The sequence below is a fragment of the Acomys minous genome (genome assembly GCF_964271855.1).
Source record: "Acomys minous genome assembly, chromosome: 12".
Taxonomy (NCBI): Eukaryota; Metazoa; Chordata; class Mammalia; order Rodentia; family Muridae; genus Acomys; species Acomys minous.
In genome coordinates this window covers 4113665-4136022 of record NC_140493.1, presented here as the reverse complement: position 1 = coordinate 4136022, position 22358 = coordinate 4113665, and the positions used below count along the sequence as shown (strand labels likewise).

The 22358-nt window shown below is 47.6% G+C and overlaps 1 protein-coding gene and 1 long non-coding RNA gene across 3 annotated transcripts in view; both read right to left on the bottom strand.

Moving 5' to 3' along the window:
* Positions 1-4911, bottom strand: part of FMNL3 (formin like 3) — a 59525-nt gene extending 54614 nt beyond the window's left edge. Inside the window, exon 1 of one of the 2 annotated variants that reach the window (XM_084751457.1) lies at positions 4577-4911. In XM_084751457.1, the coding sequence (XP_084607583.1) occupies positions 4577-4702 (126 nt within the window). In that variant the 5' untranslated portion in view covers positions 4703-4911. The remainder of the gene's footprint in view (positions 1-4576) is intronic. The other variant, XM_084751455.1, reaches the window with a different exon arrangement.
* A 5826-nt stretch (positions 4912-10737) lies between these two features.
* Positions 10738-21441, bottom strand: LOC311580186. Its single transcript, XR_014773388.1, has 3 exons — positions 20770-21441; positions 19329-19579; positions 10738-11411 (listed from the first exon to the last, which is right to left on the bottom strand). It is a non-coding gene; the product is annotated as an uncharacterized lncRNA (long non-coding RNA).
* Between the last annotated feature and the right edge of the window lie 917 nt (positions 21442-22358).

The window sequence follows — 22358 nt, the reverse complement described above, 5'->3', positions numbered from 1 at the left end:
TTATGGCCAGTCTCCTTATGATTCTTCAGAGTTATTAAAACACTTTTCAATGTCACAAGCTGTACAAACTAAGGCCATTCAGACTAGTGAAATTCAGGATTTAAGGGACTCGGTCCCATGCTTGCCAAGTCTTCTTAGGTCCTTCCCCACCAACACGCAAACTCCCAAGCCATACCTCTATTGTAAGGTGACAGAAGTGACACCAACACCCAGAAGGGAGCATGGAAAGGGGAGAGGGCAGGCGAGGCGAACCGTGAAGACACGAGCAGCCAGGAGGATGGGAGGGGCACCAGGAGCACTAAGTCAGCTGGGTGCCTCCACGCCCGCCTGAGACTCTCCCAAGTGGAAGGGAAGCAGAGAAAACTCAGATTCTAGCCACTCAACTCAGCACCCCTCCAGAATCTCCCACCTGCCCCACTTCCTCAGCTGGAGAACCTTCGATCCCTGTCCTGTCTGCCGCTGTTCCAAGAGGAGTCATGAAGTCGCTTGCCCAGAGGGGACAAGAGAGCTGCAGGCCGCTGAGTGAGCTCCACACCTTCTCCATCTTCCAGACATGGGCCTTCCTCCTTCTCAAAAGTGTTTCTCACCTGGAATGAGCCCCTCGCCTTTCCCTGTCACTAAAGCAGCTCAGCTCAAACGCAGGAGAAATGTTTCCCCAAAATGGAGGCCAGATGCCGAGCAGAGCAGGCACCACGCTGACTTCAGGCAGACAGCATTGCAGGCCTATAGGTCCACCATGGTCAGCTCCGGGCCAGAGACCTTGATCTTGACCACCGGGCAGACCCTAACTCTGCCTTTCCCAGAAGCCTCAGAGGAAGGCCTGCGGTTTCATTTCCTCTCCACCTTGGCTTTTTTTTCACTTCACTGAAGACAAGTTATTTCCACCGAGACCTGTTCCTGTTCTCAGCAACTGTGGCCGTTGTTCTCTCAGAGTGTGTGACAGCCAGCTGCACTGCCCCAGCTGTGGGACACACAGCCCTAACAAGCCCGGCACTAGAGGCTCATCTCAGATAAGGTGCAGAGCGTGAGAGGGCCAGAATTACTCCAAGAACTCCACAGTATTTTATCCTCACAGAACAGTTATTTATACACAGTATTACACAGTCACATGGATATAGAATAAATCCCCAACAAAGAACAAAAGACAAACAAAAGCCAGCCAAAACATGTATAACAAAATATTCAGAAAAACACCAGGTAAACAAGATAGCAGGTTTTTTTGATTAATACAATCAAACACCTAAACCATGCAGGTGTGAGCCATCTAGATGTGAGGAGAGCCAGCCCTTGTGGAGCACGCTTTTAATCTCAGCACTCTTGAGGCAGAGGCAGGTGGACTGAGTTTGAGTTTGAGGCTAGCTTGGTCTACAGAGCGAGTTCCAGGACTCGGTATGTGGAGAGCCCTGTCTCAGAAGGAAGACGGACAGACGGACAGTCAGATGACAGGAAGGAAGGAAGGAAGGAAGGAAGGAAGGAAGGAAGGAAGGAAGGAAAAGGAGGGCCAGGGATGCAGGTGAGTGGGAGAGCACGTGTCTAGAATGAAGGAGGCTTTGGGTTAGATCCAAGCCCTGTTGGAGGGGGAGGTGGGGGAGGGGGGTGTAAGAAGGCAAGGAGGGAGGAAACAGGAGGGAAATGAAACACTAACTTAATACATTGGACAGAAAGTCATTGACATAACTTTATGCCAGGCACAGTCTGTAATCCCAGCACTCAGGGAGGCAGAGGCAGGTGGATCTCTGTGAGTTCGAGGCCAGCCTGGTCTACAGAGAGTCCAGGACAGCCAGGGTTACATCTCAGAAAAAAGGGGGAGGTTAGATAGGTCTCGGGGATCAAGATAGTTCAGTGGGTTATGGTGCTTGCTTCAGAGTCAGTTGACCTAAGTTCCAGCCTAGAAGGCCACACAGTGGAATGAGAAAACCAGCTCCTTAAAGCTGCTGTCTGACCTCCACACATACACACCACAGCACAATACACACAGACATAGACACACACACACACAGCACGCACACATACACAAAAGCAATGTTTTAAAAGGTGCATGGGGGGCTGGAGAGATGGCTCAGAGGTTAAGAGCACTGACTGCTCTTCCAGAGGTCCTGAGTTCAACTCTCAGCAACCACATGGTGCCTGCCTCACAACCATCTATAATGTGATTTAATGTACATTGTATACATAATAAATTAATCTTTAAATAAAATAAAATAAAATAAAAATAAAAAGTGCATAGGTAGCCAAGCGTGTGGTGGCACACACCTTTAATCCCAGCACTCAAGAGGCAGAGGCCAGCCTGGTCTACAAAGTGAGTCCAAGACAACCAAGGCTACACAGAGAAACCCTGTCTGGAAAAACAAAACAAACAAAAAAAGTGCATAGGTCTCAGTGGCCTTGAAAAAGCATTTATCTTTTGGCCCAATAATGCCACTCGTAGAACTCTATCTAAGGCAATAATCAGAGATGAAGACAGTTATTAGTGCATAGGAAATTCATCACAAAACAAAATAGAGATGAAAGAAAAGAACAAGATAACATAGTAACAAAATATTCTACTGTGGAGTACCATGTAGCCATAACGTCATGATACTAAGAATTTTTTGTTTTTGTTTTTCGAGACAGGGTTTCTCTGTGTAATAACCCTAGCTGTCCTAGACTCACCTCGAACTCACAGCGATCCACCTGCCTCTGCCTCTTGAGTGCTAGGATTAAAGGCGTGCACCACCACATCCGGCATTAAGAATGTTTTAAAAATTAGAAAATGCAGAGGCAGACGGATCTCTGCGAGTTCGAGGCCAGCCTGCTCTACAAAGTAAGTCCAGGACAGCCATGACTACAAGAGAAACTCTGCCTCAAAGGGGGTAAAAAAATGGGACTTTCAAATCAGAATTAGCTCAAAGTTTTCTTCAGCCCCTAGTCGGGTGGTGGTCATTAAGTTACCACTTAGTCCCCTTCCATGTGGGGAGTAAACACCACATGGGGATGTGGTGTAGATTTAATGAAAGCAGAGTCTGCTGTGCACTAACTGAAGAAGCTCACCTCCACAGTGAGTCACATCTGAGGTCACTTGTACTCCCCAAAAAGAGTTTGAGGTGCAGAAATCTAAGGAAGGTAGCTACCCTGTGCTATGTACCTGGTCACAGGATATGCCCACTCTTGTCAGCTGACGGCTTCCTACACCTCACTGCATTTATAGAACACAACACATACACCACACACACCGGAAAACACTCTGGCCAGGGAAGTTGTATCAGCGCTGAGTCAAAACCACGGATTCATGATCTGACCCACACAGACCCAGAGCTTGAGGTCTGATTTGCTCAGAACATTGATCCCAGGAGTCCCAACCGAGGCCTGTGCCTTAAACCAGGTAGTCCCTACCAACCAGGTGCATGTCCACCACAGGTATGAAGCTACTGCTGTCTCCTTCCCAGGGCCAGCTGAGGTTGCCCTTCCAGGTGTGCCCTGAAAGCTGGGATCCTCTCTGACTTCCTGTGGAAACACCTCTTTGGAGCACACACCCTGGACTCTCGTTGAGGCCAAGCTGGTGCCAATGAGCTGATGGCAGCAGGCTCTTCGCGTTGCGGAGGCCAGGATCTCTAGACAGCTCCACCGCTGCCAACAGATCTAATCTCCCTCTTCCAAGGCAGATGAAACCCAATAAGGCTGCTAAGTCTACAACTCAACTCGTCAGCCCTCCGGGCCATACCAACAATAAACAGAATTACTGCCATCTCTTTAAGAGTTCTTTGGGGGAAACGAACAGCTATTTCCCGACGTGTTCAAGTTTCTTTCTCTAAAGCTTCACGTTCGTTCCACGCACGGTCCGGCTCCATGTCAGTCACACCTGCTACTCCTAGCCTCTCTACTCACAAAGCCACTCACATCAGTGCCCAAGTAAGTCCCAGAGCAAAGGAGAATCCCGAAGTCAGCTCTGAAGTTCATCTTTACAGACCATCCCTTTTGAAACCACAGAAGGACTACAAAGAACCACGGGCAATGGAACACAAACCAGTCACCAAAGCTTAACATAAACCGAGAGAGGGAAAAAAAAAAAAAAGTCAGGCTGGATGGTTTGTGTATTGTTTCCATTGGGAAAAAAATTGCCCAGTCCAATGGCTTATCCACACGTTTCAGCCTAGGCGAATCCACTTAGAACTTAGCAGGATGCCTGCAGGCGGAGTAGAATGGTATCAGCTCCTTATTCCACCCCCCAACCCAATAGCAGCCAGACCCTTCTCCGTTCCCCCTTTTCCCGCCCCCCCCCAACATCTGGTCTGGACGCGAGACCCACTCTCACGCGGGAGGGAAAAGCCTAATTTGGGCTGGGGACTCAACAGCTTCCGAAATCGTCCCACCAGCGAGGTCCCGGGAATGGAATTCCGGCAGGGAACCGGGAAGTCCGAGGGAAGCGGGGAGGAGTCTGGACCTCGGGTAGGTCCGGGGCTGGGGGACCCCCTCTTCCCCGACCCCCGACGGGCCTTCCCGAGCACCCGAGCCGGGTCGAGCGTTGACGGGACTGAGGGGGTGGGCGGGACCCGGCGGGGGGTGGGGAGCGGCGGGAAGGCAGCGGCGCCCGTCTCACCAGCACTAGGGCGAATCTCTCCTCCAGCTCGCACGGCTCGGGCATCGGCGTCTTGCCGGGCGGCAGCAGCAACGGGACGGAGGGCGGCTCGCCCGGGCCGCCGTCGGTGCTCTCCAGGTTGCCCATCGCGGCGGGGCCTCCTCCGGGCCTCAGCCCTCCACCTCCTCGCCAGGGCCCTCAGCCGCTCCGACCTGGCTCCTCCCTCAGCGCCCGCTCCCCAGCCCCGATTCCTCCGCCCCTCAGGGGGCGCCTCGCAGTCCGGCGGCGGCGGCGACGGCGGCGGCAGCGGAGCGCTCGACGCGCTGAAGCGCGCCTTATTCATGCAGGCCACGCCTCCCGCCCACCGCCCCGCCCACGGCTAACTGACAGCCGCGCCACCCAATCACAGAGCCCCTGGCCGTCGGCGGCTTCGCGCCTGGCTGCGAGCGCGCCCTGGTGGCCTGGGTGGGCATCCAATCATCGTGCTTGCTGGAGGATGCAGGCACAAGGGCGCAGACCGCAAAGTTAACTGCAAAGACACTTGGAAACACTAGGGAGACCACCATCTGTGACTCACACCTCTAATTCCAGCACTGGAGAAGCTACTGCAGGAGGACTGCTTAAATTTGAGAACAACCTGGGCTACATAGCAAGACTCTTGTCTCAGAAAATAAATAATAAATAAATGATTACTGTGGGGGCTGGAGATGGCTCAGCTGTTAAAAGCCCTTCCAGAGGACCCGGGTTCAATTCCCAGCAACCACATAGCTGGGTCAACTGTCTGTAATTCCATTTCGAGAGAATCCAACACTCTCACACAGATACACACATGTAGGCAAAACACCAACGCACAATTAAAAAAAAAAAAAAGATGATTACTGTGACCTAATCTCTATGCCAGGCCTGGCTCACAGAAGGCTTTTATTATCCAATGGTGGTATCTATTTTCTGCAGACCTTCCTTAAGGGTCCTGGAGCCTCTTTTTTTTTTTTTTTTTTTAAACAATTTATGTATTATGTATACGATGCTCTGCCTGCTTGTACACCTGCAGGCCAGAAGAGGGCACCAGATCTCATAATTAGATGCTTCTGAGGCACCATGAGGTTGCTGGGAATTGAACTCAGGGCCTCTGGAAGAGGAGTCAGTGCTCTTAACCGCTGAGCCATCTCTCCAGCCCATTCCTGGAGCCTTAGGCAACTATTTCTTCTCCAGGCCTCAAGTTCCTGTACAATGCAAACGATAGAGCACACAAATACCATAGCTAGAGGAAGTTAGACTATGGAACCGGCTCGGGTTTGGTGGAAAGTGGTGCGTTAGGGCCTTGCGCTGCCCGCACCCTCCAGCTGTGCAGAAAGTGCAGTCTAGTGGCTCACCGCTAGCCCTGTTGCTCTCCTAGACTGCGAGTGCGGGGAGTAAATGCCTGCTTTCAGGACAGGTCAGGAGATTCAGTGTAGGTCATTCATGCCCTTTCCTGTTCCTGGACGTGGCATTAGGAAGAACGGGATTCCATTCAAAAGAGACTCGTGAGGGAGATGTGTTCGAACCAGGTGTCTGGGGAGAAGGGAGGCTTCTTGCAGACGGGCAGAGACAGGTGAGAGACACTTAGAATTATTGACAAGCACAGGTTCACTGGGCTGGCATGAAAACGAAGGACAGAGAGCCAGGCATGGCGGCGAACGCCTGTGATCCCAGCACTCAGGGAGGCAGAGGCAAGCAGGTCACTGTGAGTTCAAGGCCAGGACAGCCACGGCTACACAGAAAAACCTTGTCTCAAAAAATAAAACAAAACAACAACAAAAAAAAATAGGAAGAAAACAGAGGCAGGAGAATGGCTATGCTCTGGCTTGTCACCACTGATGAGGTTGATGAGGTGATGGACATCTGTCATTTCTGTTGACCTTTGTCCTCCTTCTCCTGGTGATGCCCCATTTTCTCTTAGGGAACCACTAGTTCCTGTTTTCAGCTGAGGTGGAGCTGGACGATGCCCCTCTCAGGCAGCAGGACTTGACCCAGGACTGCCCAGTTTCAGAGGCTGCCAATTGACCTAAGCCCAGCTCACTGCAGAACTACTCAAGGCTTTTAACAGAGTCAGGAAAGAGACTCTGTCCTTTGGGCTTCTGGACTGCTAGTCTTGCTTGCCTTACCATCACTCTGTCACTCCCAAACCTGCCTGAGAATGAAACCAGCACATGGAGAGGAACCGCTGAGAGGTCAAGGCAGAAATTCAAACGACATACCGAGAAACTGGATCTGACTTCTTCCAAGTTATCACCCAAATATTTTAGTCATTCGTTCAACAAGTATTTATTGAAAAATGATTATATGTCAGCCAGTGTTCTGAGCACCGAAGATACATCTGTGAATGAAAAGGGCATACTCATTTATCATGGCTACTTAATACTCAAGTAACTTGTGGCAGAAAGAGATGCTTGACAGGACAGCCAACAGCAGGTCTCATCCCTGTGTGGTCCGTCTTCTAATGTTGACAAACCAACCAAAGTCATATCTTCCTCTTCTCCTTCTCCACTACCCTAAACATGCCCCAAATTTTGAAAATATATGCTTTGTTTTTTATTTATATGTCTGTGTCGGTATGAGCACAAGGGTGTTGTTTTAAATAAAAAGCCCAAATGTTCTATTTTACCAATAAAGACTCAGGAGCCAGATGCTGAGGTGAAAACCTGCTACCTCAGAGAGGCAGAGAAAGCACCCAGCAGACCTTCCTACTCAGCTCACATCTGATGGAAAAGGCACAAAAGGCTCACTCGCTCAGCTGACAGCCCAGGCTCGCTCAGCTGACAGCCCAGGAGAAAAAGGTCAAAAGACCCAAGGCCAAAGGCTTGTTAGCTCAAAGCCTAAAAAAAAGCCAAGGAGCTGAGGAGCTAAAAAGCCCAAGAGCTCCTTCTACTTCTACATGCTATCTTTTTTTTTTCTTCTAGACAGGGTCTCTCTGTGTAGCCTTGGCTGTCCTGGACTCACTTTGTAGACCAGGCTGGCCTCGAACTCACAGTGATCTGCCTGCCTCTCCTTACCATAAAAAGAAAGTTTTTGGATTAAAGGTGTGTTAGGGCTCAACCTCAAGAGACAGAGATTTACAGTTCCCGATCTCAGGGATCACAGTGGGATCAAATCCCCTGCAACACAAGGGCACCCGGGGAAGCCAGAAAACGGCGTCAGGTCCACTGGAGCTGGAGTTACAGGAGGTTGGGAGCCACCTGACGTGGGTGCTGGGATTGAACTTGGGTCCCCCGGAAAAGCGGAAGCTCTTAGCCACTGAGCCACTCTCCAGCCCATTTCTTGATTTGAACAGACACTTCCAGACAGAGACATGATGATTAAACATAGACCCTTAGTAAACAAAAATTGAGAGTTCAAGAGGAGAAATGAATCACTATTCATTAAGTAACATGCAACAAAAAGAAAAACTTGACAGGGCACCCAACAGCAGGTCCTCACCCCTGTGTGGTCTCTTAGTGCTGCTTACAACCATTTTTTTCCTTCTGGTGTTGAGATGTAGATAGATAGATAGACAGACAGATAGACAGATAGATATCCAAACCTTACTGTCTCTTTGTCCCGCTTTTCCTATCTCACCTACCTCCAGTTGTTTAGATGAACCCTTTTCCTCAGCCAGAATGGTCCATTTGTTCTAGAGAGTAAGGAAGGCCCGGTGATGAGCTGGCGTCTGTCTTTCAGGCATTCAAAGTTTGGAAGAAACCTAGTAGCGTTGTCACAGAGTAACCTTTACAAAACAGTGCGACAAATGTTGCAACAGGACTATGTACAAAGCCTCCTGAGGAAGCCGAAGGCCAAGCCCTCAGGGAGAAGATCGTGGTTAGGCCAGGAAGGCAAGAGCCATGGAGACAGAAGGAACGCTGCCCAGGAGCAGGGAGAGGCCTTGTGGGAGCACAGGAAAGCAGCTATGAAGGAATGCGGGAGTTTCACCAGGATAGAGTGTGGCGAGCACAGAAGGCAGGTTGGATCCCTCGAATGGGAGTCTCGTCCAGCGCTGAAGAAGTCACGCTCTGTTCTGTAGCTAGTCCTGCCTGGGTCAGGGTGGGTCGTGTGCTCGAGGCGAAGTCTCCCTGTGTGGCCCAGGTGACACTTGAACCTTGTGTCATCCTCCTGCCTTAGCTGCCCAAGTGCTGCGATTCCAGGTGTTCACCACCACACTCAGTTCCTGGACAGCCTTTGAGAAGGGCACTTCAGATTCCAGAAAGTTCTACAGAAACGGCAAGCAGGAGAACGGAGGGAGGCCGAACCAAATCAGGGCAGGAAGATCAAACAGAAGGTGAAAACAGTCCTAACTAAATCAACTACAGTTGGTTAACTATTAGATAAAGAATGGTAAGAAATGTTTTATAATTTTTAAATGTAGCCGGGCACAGTGGCCCATGCCTATAATCCCAGCACTCGGGGAGTCAGAGGCAGGTGGATGGCTGTGAGTTTGAGGCCAACCTGGTTTGCAAAGTGAGTCCAAGACAGCCAAGGATACACACAGAAACCCTGTCATGAAAAACCAAAATAATAATTATAATTGTAATAATTTTAAATGTAAATGTATTACTATGGATGGAAGGTGTGTGTGTGTCCCATGACCCACATGGAGCTGGTTGTGTCCACCCACCTATGTGTGCTCTGGGGATTGAACTCAGGTCAATAGTCTAAACAATCCTGCCAAGCCATGTGTTAAAATATATATGTATGGGGGCTGGAGAGACGGCTCTGAAGTTAAGAGCATCGCCTGCTCTTCCAAAGGTCCTGTGTTCAATTCCCAGCAACCACATGGTGGCTCACAGCCATCTATAATGTGATCTGATGCCCTCTTCTGGAGTACAGGTGTACATGCACTGTATACATAAGAATAAATAAATAAATAAATAAATAATATATATGTATGAGCTGGGCAGTGGTGGTGCACCCTTTAATCCCAACACTTGTGAGGCAGAAGCAAGTAAATCTTTGAGTTCAAAGCCAGTTTGGTCTACAGATTGAGTTCCAGGACAGCCAAGGCTACACAGAGAAACCCTCTCTCTCTCTCTCAAAAAACAAAAAACAAACAAAAACAAAACAAAACAAAAAAAAATGTATGTATGTATGTATCTGTAGCTAAAGAGATGGCTCAGTGGTTAAGTTCGTAGCACCCATGTTAGGCAGCTTACAACATAAATAAATAAATAAATAAATAAATAAATAAATAGGCCTTTAAGCTGGGTGGTGGTGACACACACCTTTAATCCCACCATTGAGGAGGCAGACGCAGGTGGATCTCTGTGAATTTGAAGCCAGCCTGGTCTACAGAACTAGTTCCAGGATAGCCAGGGCTACACAGAGAAACCCTGTCTCAAAAAAACAGGCAATGGGTTGGGGATTTAGCTCAGTAGAGCACTTGCCTAGTAAGCGCAAGGCCCTGGGTTTGGTCCTCAGCTCTGAAAAAAAAAAGAAAAAGAAAAAGAAAAAAAAAACAGGCACCAAACCCTGCAGATAAAATGCTCCCTCCTCCTCCTCCTCCCCCTCCCCCTCCTTCTTCTGGATAAATTCCTTCTCATGCATAAAAACCAAGTTTAAAGATCACCTCTTTCATGACTTCTCTACCAAAAATGGTCAAGGACATGCCTGTGAACATGCAGTATCTTGACATGCCTCTTTTATCATACCATGACGTCTTCAGGTTGTGTAAGCTCCTCAGGACAGGACGGCATTCCCTTGTCTAGCTACAGAGTCAGTCAGTGTGGGCTACATGCTCACAAACCAGTGAGCAACCCCTGCATTCGTCTCCTTCCACGTGATGGGAGGCCTGGTGTTCTTTGTCACTCTTCCCACATGCAAGGTGACTGCCAGCTGGTCTCGTTCCTGATTCAGTGTAGGAGACAGAATCCCTGCAAGTGGTTTAAGGTCAGGGAAGTACACATGCGCGCGTGCACACACAAAAAAACACACACACACACATACGTACACACACACACACACACACACACACACACACACACGGAGTACTTTTTAAACCCTTTAGAGCCAGGCATGGTGGCACAGGTCTGTAATCCCAGCACTCAGGAGGCAGAGGCAGGCAGATCACTGTGAGTTCGAGGCCAGCCTGGTCTACAAAGCAAGGCTAGGGACAGCCAAGGCTACACAGAGAAACTTTGTCTTGGAAAAAAAAAAATTTTTTTTTTTTTTTAGAAAGTCCAGAGTAGCTGAGGTGGGCTGGAATGATTTGGAGAATACTCCAGAAATATTTCTAGAGAAATACTACAGAAATTCTTTACCAAAAAAACAAAACAAAACAAAAAAACCAACTGCTCCTTCCGCCAGTGGGGGGTGGAAAGCGGCCCCCCCACACCCCGAGGTCTCCGCTGATGACTGCATCTGAGAATATGGAGGTGCAGCTGTAACCCAGGGACCCTGCAGCTATACGAGGACACGGCCACTGCTGCTCCTGATGGAACCAGTTCTCAATATTCACATGGCTGCGGCTGCCACCAAGTCACCAGCATAGACACTGCTGTCTCCACCACCCTTGCTTGTGAAGTGTTCAAAGGAGCAGGACCGTGTCCTTTATGTCACTTCTGAATCTGATCCAAGCACACGTGACTGGCTGCCGATCAGTCTGAGGGACAGTGAGCTAAGCCCACAGGGTGATAGGAGTGCACGGGGAACGGCCATCTGCAAGGCCATCTCTCATTGCACTGTCTGCACCTGGGTCTTTTCCTCTGCACTGACGCCCCTTGCCTTTAATCTCACGGCCGCTGCGTCAGTGTCTGGTGCTGGCCTATAGTCTGTCCCTCAGGCTGTAGTATGTCCCTTTCTATTTCCTAGATTTGGGAAAATATTTTAGCTCTGATTCCAAATGTGCAACCTAGGAAAGAATAAATTAATATATTAGTATTTACCAGAATTAAAAATTAGCCAAACCTGGTGGTTCCTACCTATACTCCTAGAAGCCAGCCATGGCTACAAAAATGATACTCTCACTCAAAAAACAAACAAACAAACAAAACAAACAAAATAAAACACAAACAGTTTTCCCCCCCTCTAGGAATTCAGGCCAGAGATGTCAAACATACTATGTATAATTTTCTTTTTAATGGCTCATGGTTTGTTTTTTGTTTTGTTTTGTTTTATCTTTATCTATCTATCTATTTTTATTTAATTTACTTATTTTTTTTTCCAGGCAGGATTTCTCTGTGCAACACCTCTGGCCATCCTGGAACTGGATATGCAGACAAGGCTGGCTTTGGTCCGCCTGACTCTGCCTCCCAAGTGCTGGGATTAAAGGCATGTCCCACCACTGCCTTTAGCCAAGTGTGGTGGCACACGTCTTTAATCCTAGCATTCAGGGAGGCAGAGGCAGGTGCATCGCTGTCAGTTCAAGGCCAGCCTGGTCTACATATTGAGTTCCAGGACAGCCAGGGCTACACAGAGAGAGACCCTGTCTTGAAAAAAAAGATCACAATGAAAAGCAAGGCACGCAACTCAATGTTAGACGTTTGCCCCTCGCCCAACATGCACACAGCCCTGGCTTTGAATCTAGCACCATAAAAACTGAAGACCTATTTAGTCCACTTACAATGAGCTAACGCTGCACATCTAAAAATTGAAAGTCTGACTATACTGTTAGTGAATCTATATAGAGAGAAGTTAAACTTCTGGGGCCTCCTTGTGTAAAAGTGTAAAATGATACAGCCCCTCTGGGGAAAGTGCTTGGTGGCTGCACAGAAGCTAAATACACGGGGCTGGAAAGAGGACGCTGAGCTTCAGAGCACCTGTTACTCTTGCAGAAGACTTGGCTCTGTTCTCAGGACACACGGTGACTCAATAGCCTCTAACTCCTTTCAGGGGAATCCTCTGCCCTCTTCTGCTCTCCATGGGTACTGCATGCAATGCACGTATATACATGCAAGCAAAACACATGTGTACATGTATATATATTAAATATATATATAATCTTAAAATAAAATAGTAGGGGCTGGAGAGATAGCCCAGAGGCTAAAAATCTTTGTCTACTCTTGCAGAGGGCCCAGGTTCAGTTCCCAACACCCACATAGTGGGGGTATCAGTTACTTTTCTATTGCTGTAATAAAACACCATGACTAGAGCAACTTCCAGAAGGAGTTTATCTGGGCTTATATGAGTTTATCTGAGTCTGTGACAGTGCAGTGGAGGCACAGTGGCTACAGTTAGAAGGAAGCTAAGCTTACGTCTCAGGCCATAAGCACTAAGCAGAGGGACATGGAGTGGCACCTGGATTTAACAATCTCAGAGCCCACCTCCAGTGATGCACTTCCTCCAACAAGGCCACCGACTGGGAACCAAGTACTCAAACATCTGAGCCCACAGGGACAGCCCTATTCAAACCACCACTTTGGCCGGTCTGTGAGTTCGAGGCCAGCCTGGCCTACACAGCGAGTCCAGGACAGGCAAGGCTACACAGAGAGACTCTGTCTCAAAAAACCAAAAAAAGCAAAACCACCACTTTGGCCTGGCTGTGAGTTCGAGGCCAGCCTGGTCTACAAAGCAAGTCCAGGACAGGCAAGGCTACACAGAGAGACCATGTCTCAAAAAACAAACAAAAGCAAAACCACCACTTGGGCTGGAAGCCATCTGTAGCTCTAGTTCCAGAAGATTCAATGCCCTCTTCTGACCTCCTCAGGCACTGCACACATGTGATACACAGACACACACGCAGGCAAAACACGCATACACTGAGTGAAAACAAGTATCTTTAGAAGCTAAGCATCTATCTTTCACAGGATACAGTTGTTTGCCTTTGTTTTGTCTGATTTTTGTTTGTTTGTTTGTTTGTTGTTTGTTTGTTTTTCAAGACAGGGTTTCTCTGTGTAGCCTTGACTGTCCTAGAACCTGGAACTCACTTTGTAGACCAGGCTGGCCTCGAACTCACAGCGATCCACCTGCCTCTGCCTCCCACGTGCTGGGATTAAAGGCATACGCCACCACTGCCAGGCTTGTTTTGTCTGATATTGACCCAAAAGAAAACATACATACATACATATGCCCAACGACTTGTAACTGGAGGTGATGTGAATGCCGGTATTTGATCACAGGGCCAGGCAGGTGTCTCAGCCTGATGTACACAATCAGTGTCAGGGCAGCCAGAACTCCATACTGACACTGTCTCAGAACAAATAAACAGAACAATATCTGGGAAAGATGCACAAGTCCTGCCGGGCGTGGTGGCGCACGCCTTTAATCCAGCACTCAGGAGGCAGAGGCAGGTGGATCACTGTGAGTTCGAGGCCAGCCTGGTCTACAATAAGAATTCCATGACGGCCAGGGCTACACAGAGAAACCTTGTCTTGAATCACCTCCCCAAAAGATGTACAAGTCCATCAATAGGTGAGGAGATAAGTACCTCATGTCATCTATACAGTAAAGCAGTGGACACTGTGCTATAGAATCTTAAAACAGTCCTGCCAAGTCAAAGAGAGCAATTCAAAAAGTGAGTATGCTGCATGGTTCCACTTACGTAAAATCCGAAAAACGCCCAAATTAATCTATCATGATAAAAGCACACCAGCAATCGCTTGGGGTCGAGAGGGATGGAGGCAGCAGGGTTTACAAAAGGGTGCGGAAATGCTGGGGGCATAGGGCCATGATCATATTCCCGGTCAAAATTCACAAAACTCCAGTTTACGTATATTTTATAATGTTCTATATGTTCATTATGCCTAAATAAAACTTTTTTTTTTAAGGAAGCTGGGATGTGGTGGCTTATATCTTTACCCAGCACCCAGGAGGCAGAGGCCAGCCTGGTCTACAGAGCGACTTCCAGGACAGCAAGGGCTACACAGAGAAACCCTGTTTTGAAAAACAAAAACAAAAAGGAAGGCAGAGTGATGTTCATTATTTTGTGTTTGAGAAGGGAGGGTATGTGGTGTGTGTTGTGTGTGTGGTGTGTGTTATGTGTGTGTGTGGTGTGTGGTATGTGTGTGTATGTGGTATGTTATGTGTGTGGTGGTGTGGTGTGTGTGTGTGTGTGGTGTGTTATGTGTGTAGTGGTGTGGTGTGTGTGTGTGTGTGTGTGTGTGTGTATGAGTTTGTGTGGTGTTATATGTGTGGTGGTGTGGGGTGTGTGTGTGTGTGTGTGTGTGTGTGTAGCGTGGGGTGCTCCCAGGGCCTTGTGCCATGGAGCTAGAAGAGGAAAAGTATGAGTTCCTAGAAACAGTGAAGGAGCTGACCTGAAGCTCCACCAGGACACAGGAAGAAGCTGCTTACTCATGAGAATGACGCATCTATGATAGCTTCTTTAGGAAAACTCCCTAAATGACCAAGAATGACCTTGAGGGGCTGGAGAGATGGCTCAGTGGTTAAGAGCACTGTCTGCTCTTCCAGCGGTCCTGAGTTCAACTCCCAGCAACCACATGGTGGCTCACAATCCATCTATAATGAGATCTGGTGCCCTCTTCTGGCCTGCGGGTGTACATGCAGGCAAAGCACTGTATACATAATAGTAAATACATCTTTGTTTAAAAAGAAAAGAAAAAGACGAAGAAGAGGAAAAGGAAGAAGAAGAAAAAAAAGAAGGAGGAGGAGGAGAAGGAGAAGAAGAAGAAGAAGAAGAAGAAGAAGAAGAAGAAGAAGAAGAAGAAGAAGAAGAAGAAGAAGAAGAAGAAGAAGAAGAAAAGGACATGCCTAAGAAAAAGAAATGGCCGGGCATGGTGGCGCACCCCTTTAATCCCAGCACTCGGGAGGCAGAGGCAGGTGGATCACTGTGAGTTCAAGGCCAGCCTGGTCTCCAAAGAGAGTCCAGGATGGCCAAGATAACATAGAGAAACCCTGTCTCGAAACAAAACAAAGAAAAAGAAATGGCCTTAGGGGAGCCATGGTGTTCTGACTTACTGGAGGAGCCACACTCCCTTCCCTAAGGTTAAGTGTAGCATACGACCCCCCCCCAATTGTCCTGAACTGGCCCCTGCTTGTCTTTTCCGTCCTGGAGCTACAGTGAGATTTCAAGCTACGTTGTATCTTCTGTGCACCACGCCCTGATCCCTGACTTCAGAAATGCCGAGCCTGGGGGTGGAGCGATGGCGGGTGGTTTAGGCCCTTCTGCGGAGGACTGGGGTTCACTTCTCAGCATGGCAGCCCATACAACTGTCTGCAACTCCAGTTCCAAGGGGTCACGCTCTTTCCTGACCTCTGTGGTATCAGGAACACATTTGGTATATATAATACATGCAGGCAAACACTCATACTCATAATTTAAAAAAAATTTTTTTTGGTTTTTCAAGACAGGGTCTCTCTGTGTAGCCTTGGCTGTCCTGGACTCGCTTCGTAGACCAGGCTGGCCTCGAACTCACGGCAATCCACCTATCTCTGCCTCTCGAGTGCTAAAAAATAAATTCAAAAAAAGCAGAACCTGTTACTCTCTTCTTATCCCCTCTCCTGGTCTCTCTTCCCCTGGCAAAGTTAAGCATAGCTACCATTTTCTTATGAAGGTTGTGTTTGTTTTTAAAAGTTCATAGGAGCCGGGCAAGGTGGTGCACACCTTTAATCCCAGCACTTGGGAGGCAGAGGCAGGAAGATCACTATGAGTTCGAGGCCAGCCTGGTCTACAAAAGTGAGTCCAGGACAGCCAGGACTGTTACCCAGAGAAAACCTGTCTCAAAAAACAAAGAAAACAAATTTTTTAAACTTAAAATTCATAGAGTGTTATAAAGTTACATTAGCAATATTGTGCTGTGAGCAGTGTAACTAATGTGTGTAATAATTAACAGCCTGGCACCAGAGCAGCTACGCCCAGAGCTCGAGTCAGGTCCCGACACTGGGCAAACTACTTAAGCCTTTTCTAATCTGTAATATAATTATTGTTCCTACCTTGAAGGCTGAGTGCAAGGACTAAATGTTCTACACATAAAGACCTTGAATATGTTGAATAATGTACCCAACAGATGTTAGCTGCTGTTATTATAAAAAGCAAAACCAAAAAAGAAAAAAGAAAAGAATTGAAGGAGAGATAAACATGGTTTTTTGTTTGTTTGTTTGTTTTAGATCACAAGTAGGGGATGAGAAAAAGACCTGTGAGAGAGCAGGTGAGGTTTATCCCCTTAGAAGTCGAACCATCGTGTGGGAGAGATTGGTTGTTAACCAGCTAAAATAATCCTTGAACAAATTCTGAGAGGAGGTATAAATGTGAGCCAAAAACAGGAGGCGGGGCCTTTAGAGACTTGGGACAGTTTTGGCTGTTCATTGCTCCTATAGAGAAGGGAAGGCTTTGGGGCTCCGGCTCCTGCTGAGGTGCCGGGTTCTGGTTGCTCCAGGTTCCAGCAAAAGAAATCCTGCTGATTATGCCAAGAATCGCTCCTTGGAACTGATATCCTTACAGTTTCATTATTGTGTTCGTTAATCTTCTTTTCCTGTTGTCTAGGTTAGTCGGGTTATAAGTGAGGTACTCTTAGTTAATAAGTTCGTAATAAAATATAATTGTTAAGAAAATTGAGTCTACAAAATATGATTTAGGGGTTTTGCTCAGTGGTAGAAAGCCATGCACAAGGATATGTATATATATATAGTTTTTTTCAAGACAGGGTTTCTCTTGTAGTCTTGGCTCTCCTGGACTCACTTTTGTAGACCACGCTGGCCTCAAACTCACAGAGATTTGCCTGCCTCTGCCTCCTGAGTGCTGGGATTAAAGGCATGCGTCACCACACCAGCCCAAAAAATATTTTTTAATTGTCTTAGATTTGGTTACCCTGTATGTGTATGAGTGTTTTGCTGCATGTATGTATGTGTACCACGTACATGCCTGGTATCCATGGAGGTGTCAGATCCTTTGGAACTGAGTCACAGAGGGCTGTAATGCCACCATGTGGGTGATGGGAATCAACTGAAGCTTGTGCAAAAGCAAGAAGTGCACCATCTCCCCAGCTACACACACACACCACACACCACACACACACCACACACACACCACACACACACCACACCACACACACACACCACACCACACACACACCACACACACCACACACACACAAATATTAAGAAAAAACTGTCAGGTGTGGTACTAGGTGCCTCTAATCTCAGCACTCAAAGGGTAGAGACAGCCAGATCTCTGTGAGTTCAAGGTCTGCCTTGTCTCTGTAGTGAGATCCAAACCAGCCAAAGGTGGTCAAAGAAAAATCGAGCTGGGTGCAGTAGCGCACGCCTGTAATCTCAGCATTCTGGGAGGCAGAGGCAGGTGGATCTCTGTAAATTTGAAGCCAGCCTAGTCTACAAATCTAGTCTAGGACAGCCAAGGCTACATAGAGAAACTTTGATTCAAAAAAGCCAAAAAGAGCCAGGCAGTGGTGGTGCACGCCTCTAATCCCAGCACTCAGGAGGCAGAGGCAGAGTTTGAGGCCAGCATGGTCTGCAAAGCAAATCCAGGACAGCTAAGGCTACACAGAGAAACCTTGTCTCAAAAAACCAAACAAACAGAAACAAAGCAAATCCAGGCCAGCCAAGGCTACACAGAGAATCATTATCTCAAAAACAAAACAAAACAAAAAACAAAAACCCAAAAACAAACAAAATCAAAAAAACAAAAGAAAAAGGAAAGGAAAAGAAAATTTGAAAAACTGAGACAGAGGGTCGCTATGTGTTTGCAAGGCTTGATCTTGTGGGTCTGAGTGACCCCCACCTCTGCATCTTTAGTAGCTGGGCCTACAGGAACATAGCACCATTCCTGACTTACAGATACTTACAAAAGTCCAACAGCCTGTAATCACAAGGTTGTAATCCGCCCACTAATGGGAAACAGATAAGGGTCTCAAGTTACAAATAAGAGGAAGTTACAAAGCTTAAGGGACTTTCCAAAGCCTTTAATTTTGTCTTCCCTTAACTCACATCTGTGCTCTCTCCAAATGATTAAAAGCTCCACAGATGTGCCCCCAAAGCCCTCTCTGTACAGCAGCTCTCCAGCTTTCTCCTGCTGTTCTCGGATCTCTCCACCCGGCTCCACCCTGAGTTTAGGGTGGCCAACTGTTCTAGCTGGCCTGTCCCAATCCTAGCAGTGGGATTTGGCATTCCAGGGTCCCACATTCCTTGCCAACTTTGAGCCCAGGCAAATGGATGCTTGGTTACACGTGGCTCTACCAGTGGATCCTAACTTGAGCCTGGACATCAGACATGAGGAATTTCCAGCGCGGTCTGGTGGCAGCAATTCCCTGAAGGAGCAACCCTCCTATAGCACACAGCTTCTGTGGAGTGTTACCTAAGCCTGTTTTTACGATTTCTGAAAAAACAATTTCCAGGATCCTATGGGGAATGACATATATAAATTAGCTTGATACTCTGCTGTTGAAAAATAGCAGCTAGGTGGACTGGAGAGATGGCTGAGCAGTTAAGAACACTGGCTGCTCTTCTAGAGGTCCTGAGTTCAATTCCCAGCAAAGGCATGGTGGGTCACAACCATCTCAATCTGATGCCCTCTTCTGGCCTGCAGGTGTACATGCAGGCAGAACACTCCTCCATGAAAACAAATAAGTAGGTTTAAAAAAATAATAGCAGCTAGCATTGGAGTCTAAAAATAGACAATGGTGTAGAAAAAAAGATTTTTGAATCTTGTGAGGTATTTATTTATTTATTTATTGGCTTTTTGAGACAGGGTTTCTCTGTGTAGTCTTGGCTGTCCTGAACGAGCTCTGTAGACCAGGCTGTGTTAGGACATAACGGCCTGCCTCTAGGTTGCCTACCAACCTGTGACGTCATCACAGGCCGACCGCCACCAGGTGTGTGCTTCTCTCTCTCTCTCTCTCTCTCTCTCTCTCTCTCTCACCTCTTTTGCACTTTCTTTCTCTTCTTTTTCTTTTCTTCTTCTTCTTCTTCTTCTTCTTCTTCTTCTTCTTCTTCTTCTTCTTTAAAGGTTTTTCGAGAGAGGGTTTCTCTGTGTAACAGTCCTAGCTGTCCTGGACTCGCTTTTGTAGACCAGTCTGGCACACCAGGCCCGGCTTAGAGAGTATTAGCCAGCCATCGACTACATTGGGTGTTTGGGATCCCAGTGTTGCACTGGGTTTTTGTCAACGTTAGCTGTTAAACACAAAAAGAACATGTTCTGGGCTGACATACTTGTTAACAAGGACAGCCAGCCAGAAGCACAACCACAGAAGCCAAGAGCGAGGTTAGCACATTGAGGGACGTTTCCAGAACTGTGGACGTTGACGGGTCAGGCCTTTGTTTCAGTTCTAGCAGGTGGTGCTGTCTGTGTGCTGAGTTTTACAGCCTGGCTGGCAACTCTGTCATGGCGTCAGTTGTGTTAAGGTCTGGAGCCCTGTCACAATGCTGAAGACCGCAGGCCTTTAATCCCAGCACTTGGGAGGCAGAGGCAGGCGGATCGCTGTGAGTTCAAGGCCAGCCTGGTCTACAAAGCGAGTCCAGGACAGCCAAGGCTACACAGAGAGACCCTGTCTTGAAAAAAAGGAAAAAACAAAAAACCCAATGCTGAAGGCATAGTGGCATGTTGGCTCCACGGAGGGGGGGGAGGTATGTGGCTAAGCCTCCTCGCTTCCTCACAGCTTAGTGGAATAAGGACTGAGAGAAAGAGAGAGATGGAGTAGGGGAAAGCTAGAGAGCTAGAGGTGGGGTCTAGCTGCAACACCAGAGACCTAGGCCTCACTTCCTAGCAGCTCTGTAGCTTCCCAGAACAGCACCTCCAGCTTGGGACCAAGGGCTCAAATATGTGAACCTCTGGGGAATATTTTTCAGGAAAACCAAAATACTACCCTTTAAAAGGTATAAAGTAATTTTCCACTCCTCAGCAATGGGAACAAAGCTATAGATTTTGTTTTGAAAAGGTCTGCTTAGTTTTACTCGTGTCTATAGGTGTTTTTCCTACATGTATGTCTGTGCGTTACATACATCCACTACCAACCAGAGCTAAAAGAGGGCATTGGCTCCCCTGCAACTGGAGAAAGAGACACTTGTGAGCTGCCATGTGGGTGCTGGGAATTGAACCCAGATCCTCGAGAAGAGCAGAGCCACTGAGCCATCTCTCCAGATTCCCCCCCCCCTTTTTTTTTTATTTCATTTTCTTTTAAACTCTAAATTGTTTATTTTGAGACAGGGTCTATGTAGCCCTGGCTTGCTCAGACTCCTGGGGCTCTGCCTCCCTCGGGCTCCGCCTCCCTCGGGCTCCGCCTCCCTCCCTCAGACTCCTGAGTGCTGGGTTTAAGGCCTACACCATCATGCTTCATAGTTTTTTCTTGTTAATTTTCACTTACGTAACTAATTTGGATGTGGCAGGGACGATCCTGATGTTTTGCCTGGGTCCAGCCTCGGGTGAAGTCAGGGTGGAGGCAAGAGCGTCAAGGGAGAGATGAGTCAGGCACCAGGACCGGGAGGAGTTGTGCAGCCTGACTGACTGGCAGTCAGAGTGCTTATTTATATAGAACTCGGCAGGCAGGGGCAGATGCATGTTTTTCCAAAACATAGATCATATCGTTTTTGTCCTTGGACACATGTTTTAACTTCCTCTCGGTCATAAGTTTAGTCATCAGTGATAAGCCATGACAGAACATTATTATCTTTTACAATCATTTTCCTTCATCAACCCCACAACCCAACTTTTAACAATATTGAAGTTTCAAGGGCATATTTTGCCAAAGCATGACAGCCTGTTAGCAGGCTGGTAGCTCTTGTGTTTTCAAGGGCACTAGACAGAAATTCTCCAAGCCAGCCTGGGCAGACTGTCGTGTCCCGAGCAGTGTATTATCAACTTTTAATAGTCAGGGTGCTAATTGTCTTTAGGCCCAAGAAAAGTCTTCAGGTCAAAGTTGTTGCAGTTATTATTCAATTTTTGCCTAATACAACACTTATATTTTATATATTTGTAGAATTGGGGGGGGGGGTTGAGACAGGATCTCTCTGTGTAGCCTTGGCTGTCCTGGACTCACTTTGTAGCCCAGGCTAGCCTCCAAGTAACAGAGATCCGCTTGCCTCTGCCTCCCAAGTGCTGGGATTAAAGGCGTTGTGCCACCACACCTGGCTTGTCGATGCTCTTTTTTAAAACTCTTATTATGGGTATTGAAGCTTCTACCTCCCTCCCACCAACGCCTTAACCCTGGGTAAGAGAGTGAGAAGGCTAGTGGGGGAAAGGGGGACACAGACCCCATTACTTCTCATAGCTGTCTAGGGTCCATGGGCTCTTTAGGGGCGATACCTATCCTCTGTTAACAGCAAACACAGCAAGCAGTCTCCTCCTAGCTGCTGCACTGAAACGTTTTTCTCTATCTGTCTCCAAGCCACCATGCCATCTGTCTCTGGTCTCCCCACACTGCTGCACATCACGGCCACACGCCACGCTTTCTCTCTCCAGGCTCTCCTATTTATCTTCTTCAGCGTCCTAGACCACGCCCCTCTCCATGCTGCATGAGGCAGGCTGTTACCAGCTGGCAAAGACCATGCCCTGCATGAGACAGTTATTAGCTGTGAACAAACTAAACCCCAAACTAAAATCCCACACTTGGGATTAAAACAAAAACATAACTGAGGTTGCAAAGAACCCAAAACTTCCATTCCAGCCCTGCATGAGCTAACTCTGCTGGGGAAGGCAGGTTGTTAATACTTGTTCTTTTTATAATTTATCCATACCATTCTTTGTCCATCAGTATAAAGAGGAGGCTTTTGATTTGCTCTGCTGCCAACTTCTCGCCTACAGAACATTGTTTACGTTTTTTTAAGTTTACTTTGTTCTGAGGATCTTGTTCCTGAGTAAGTGCAGAGGCAGTGCAAAGAGGATCTTTAAGTCAGACTCACAAGGGGGTCTCTGGCATAACTGAGTCACAACCTCCAGGGCATAAGGAGGACCTTC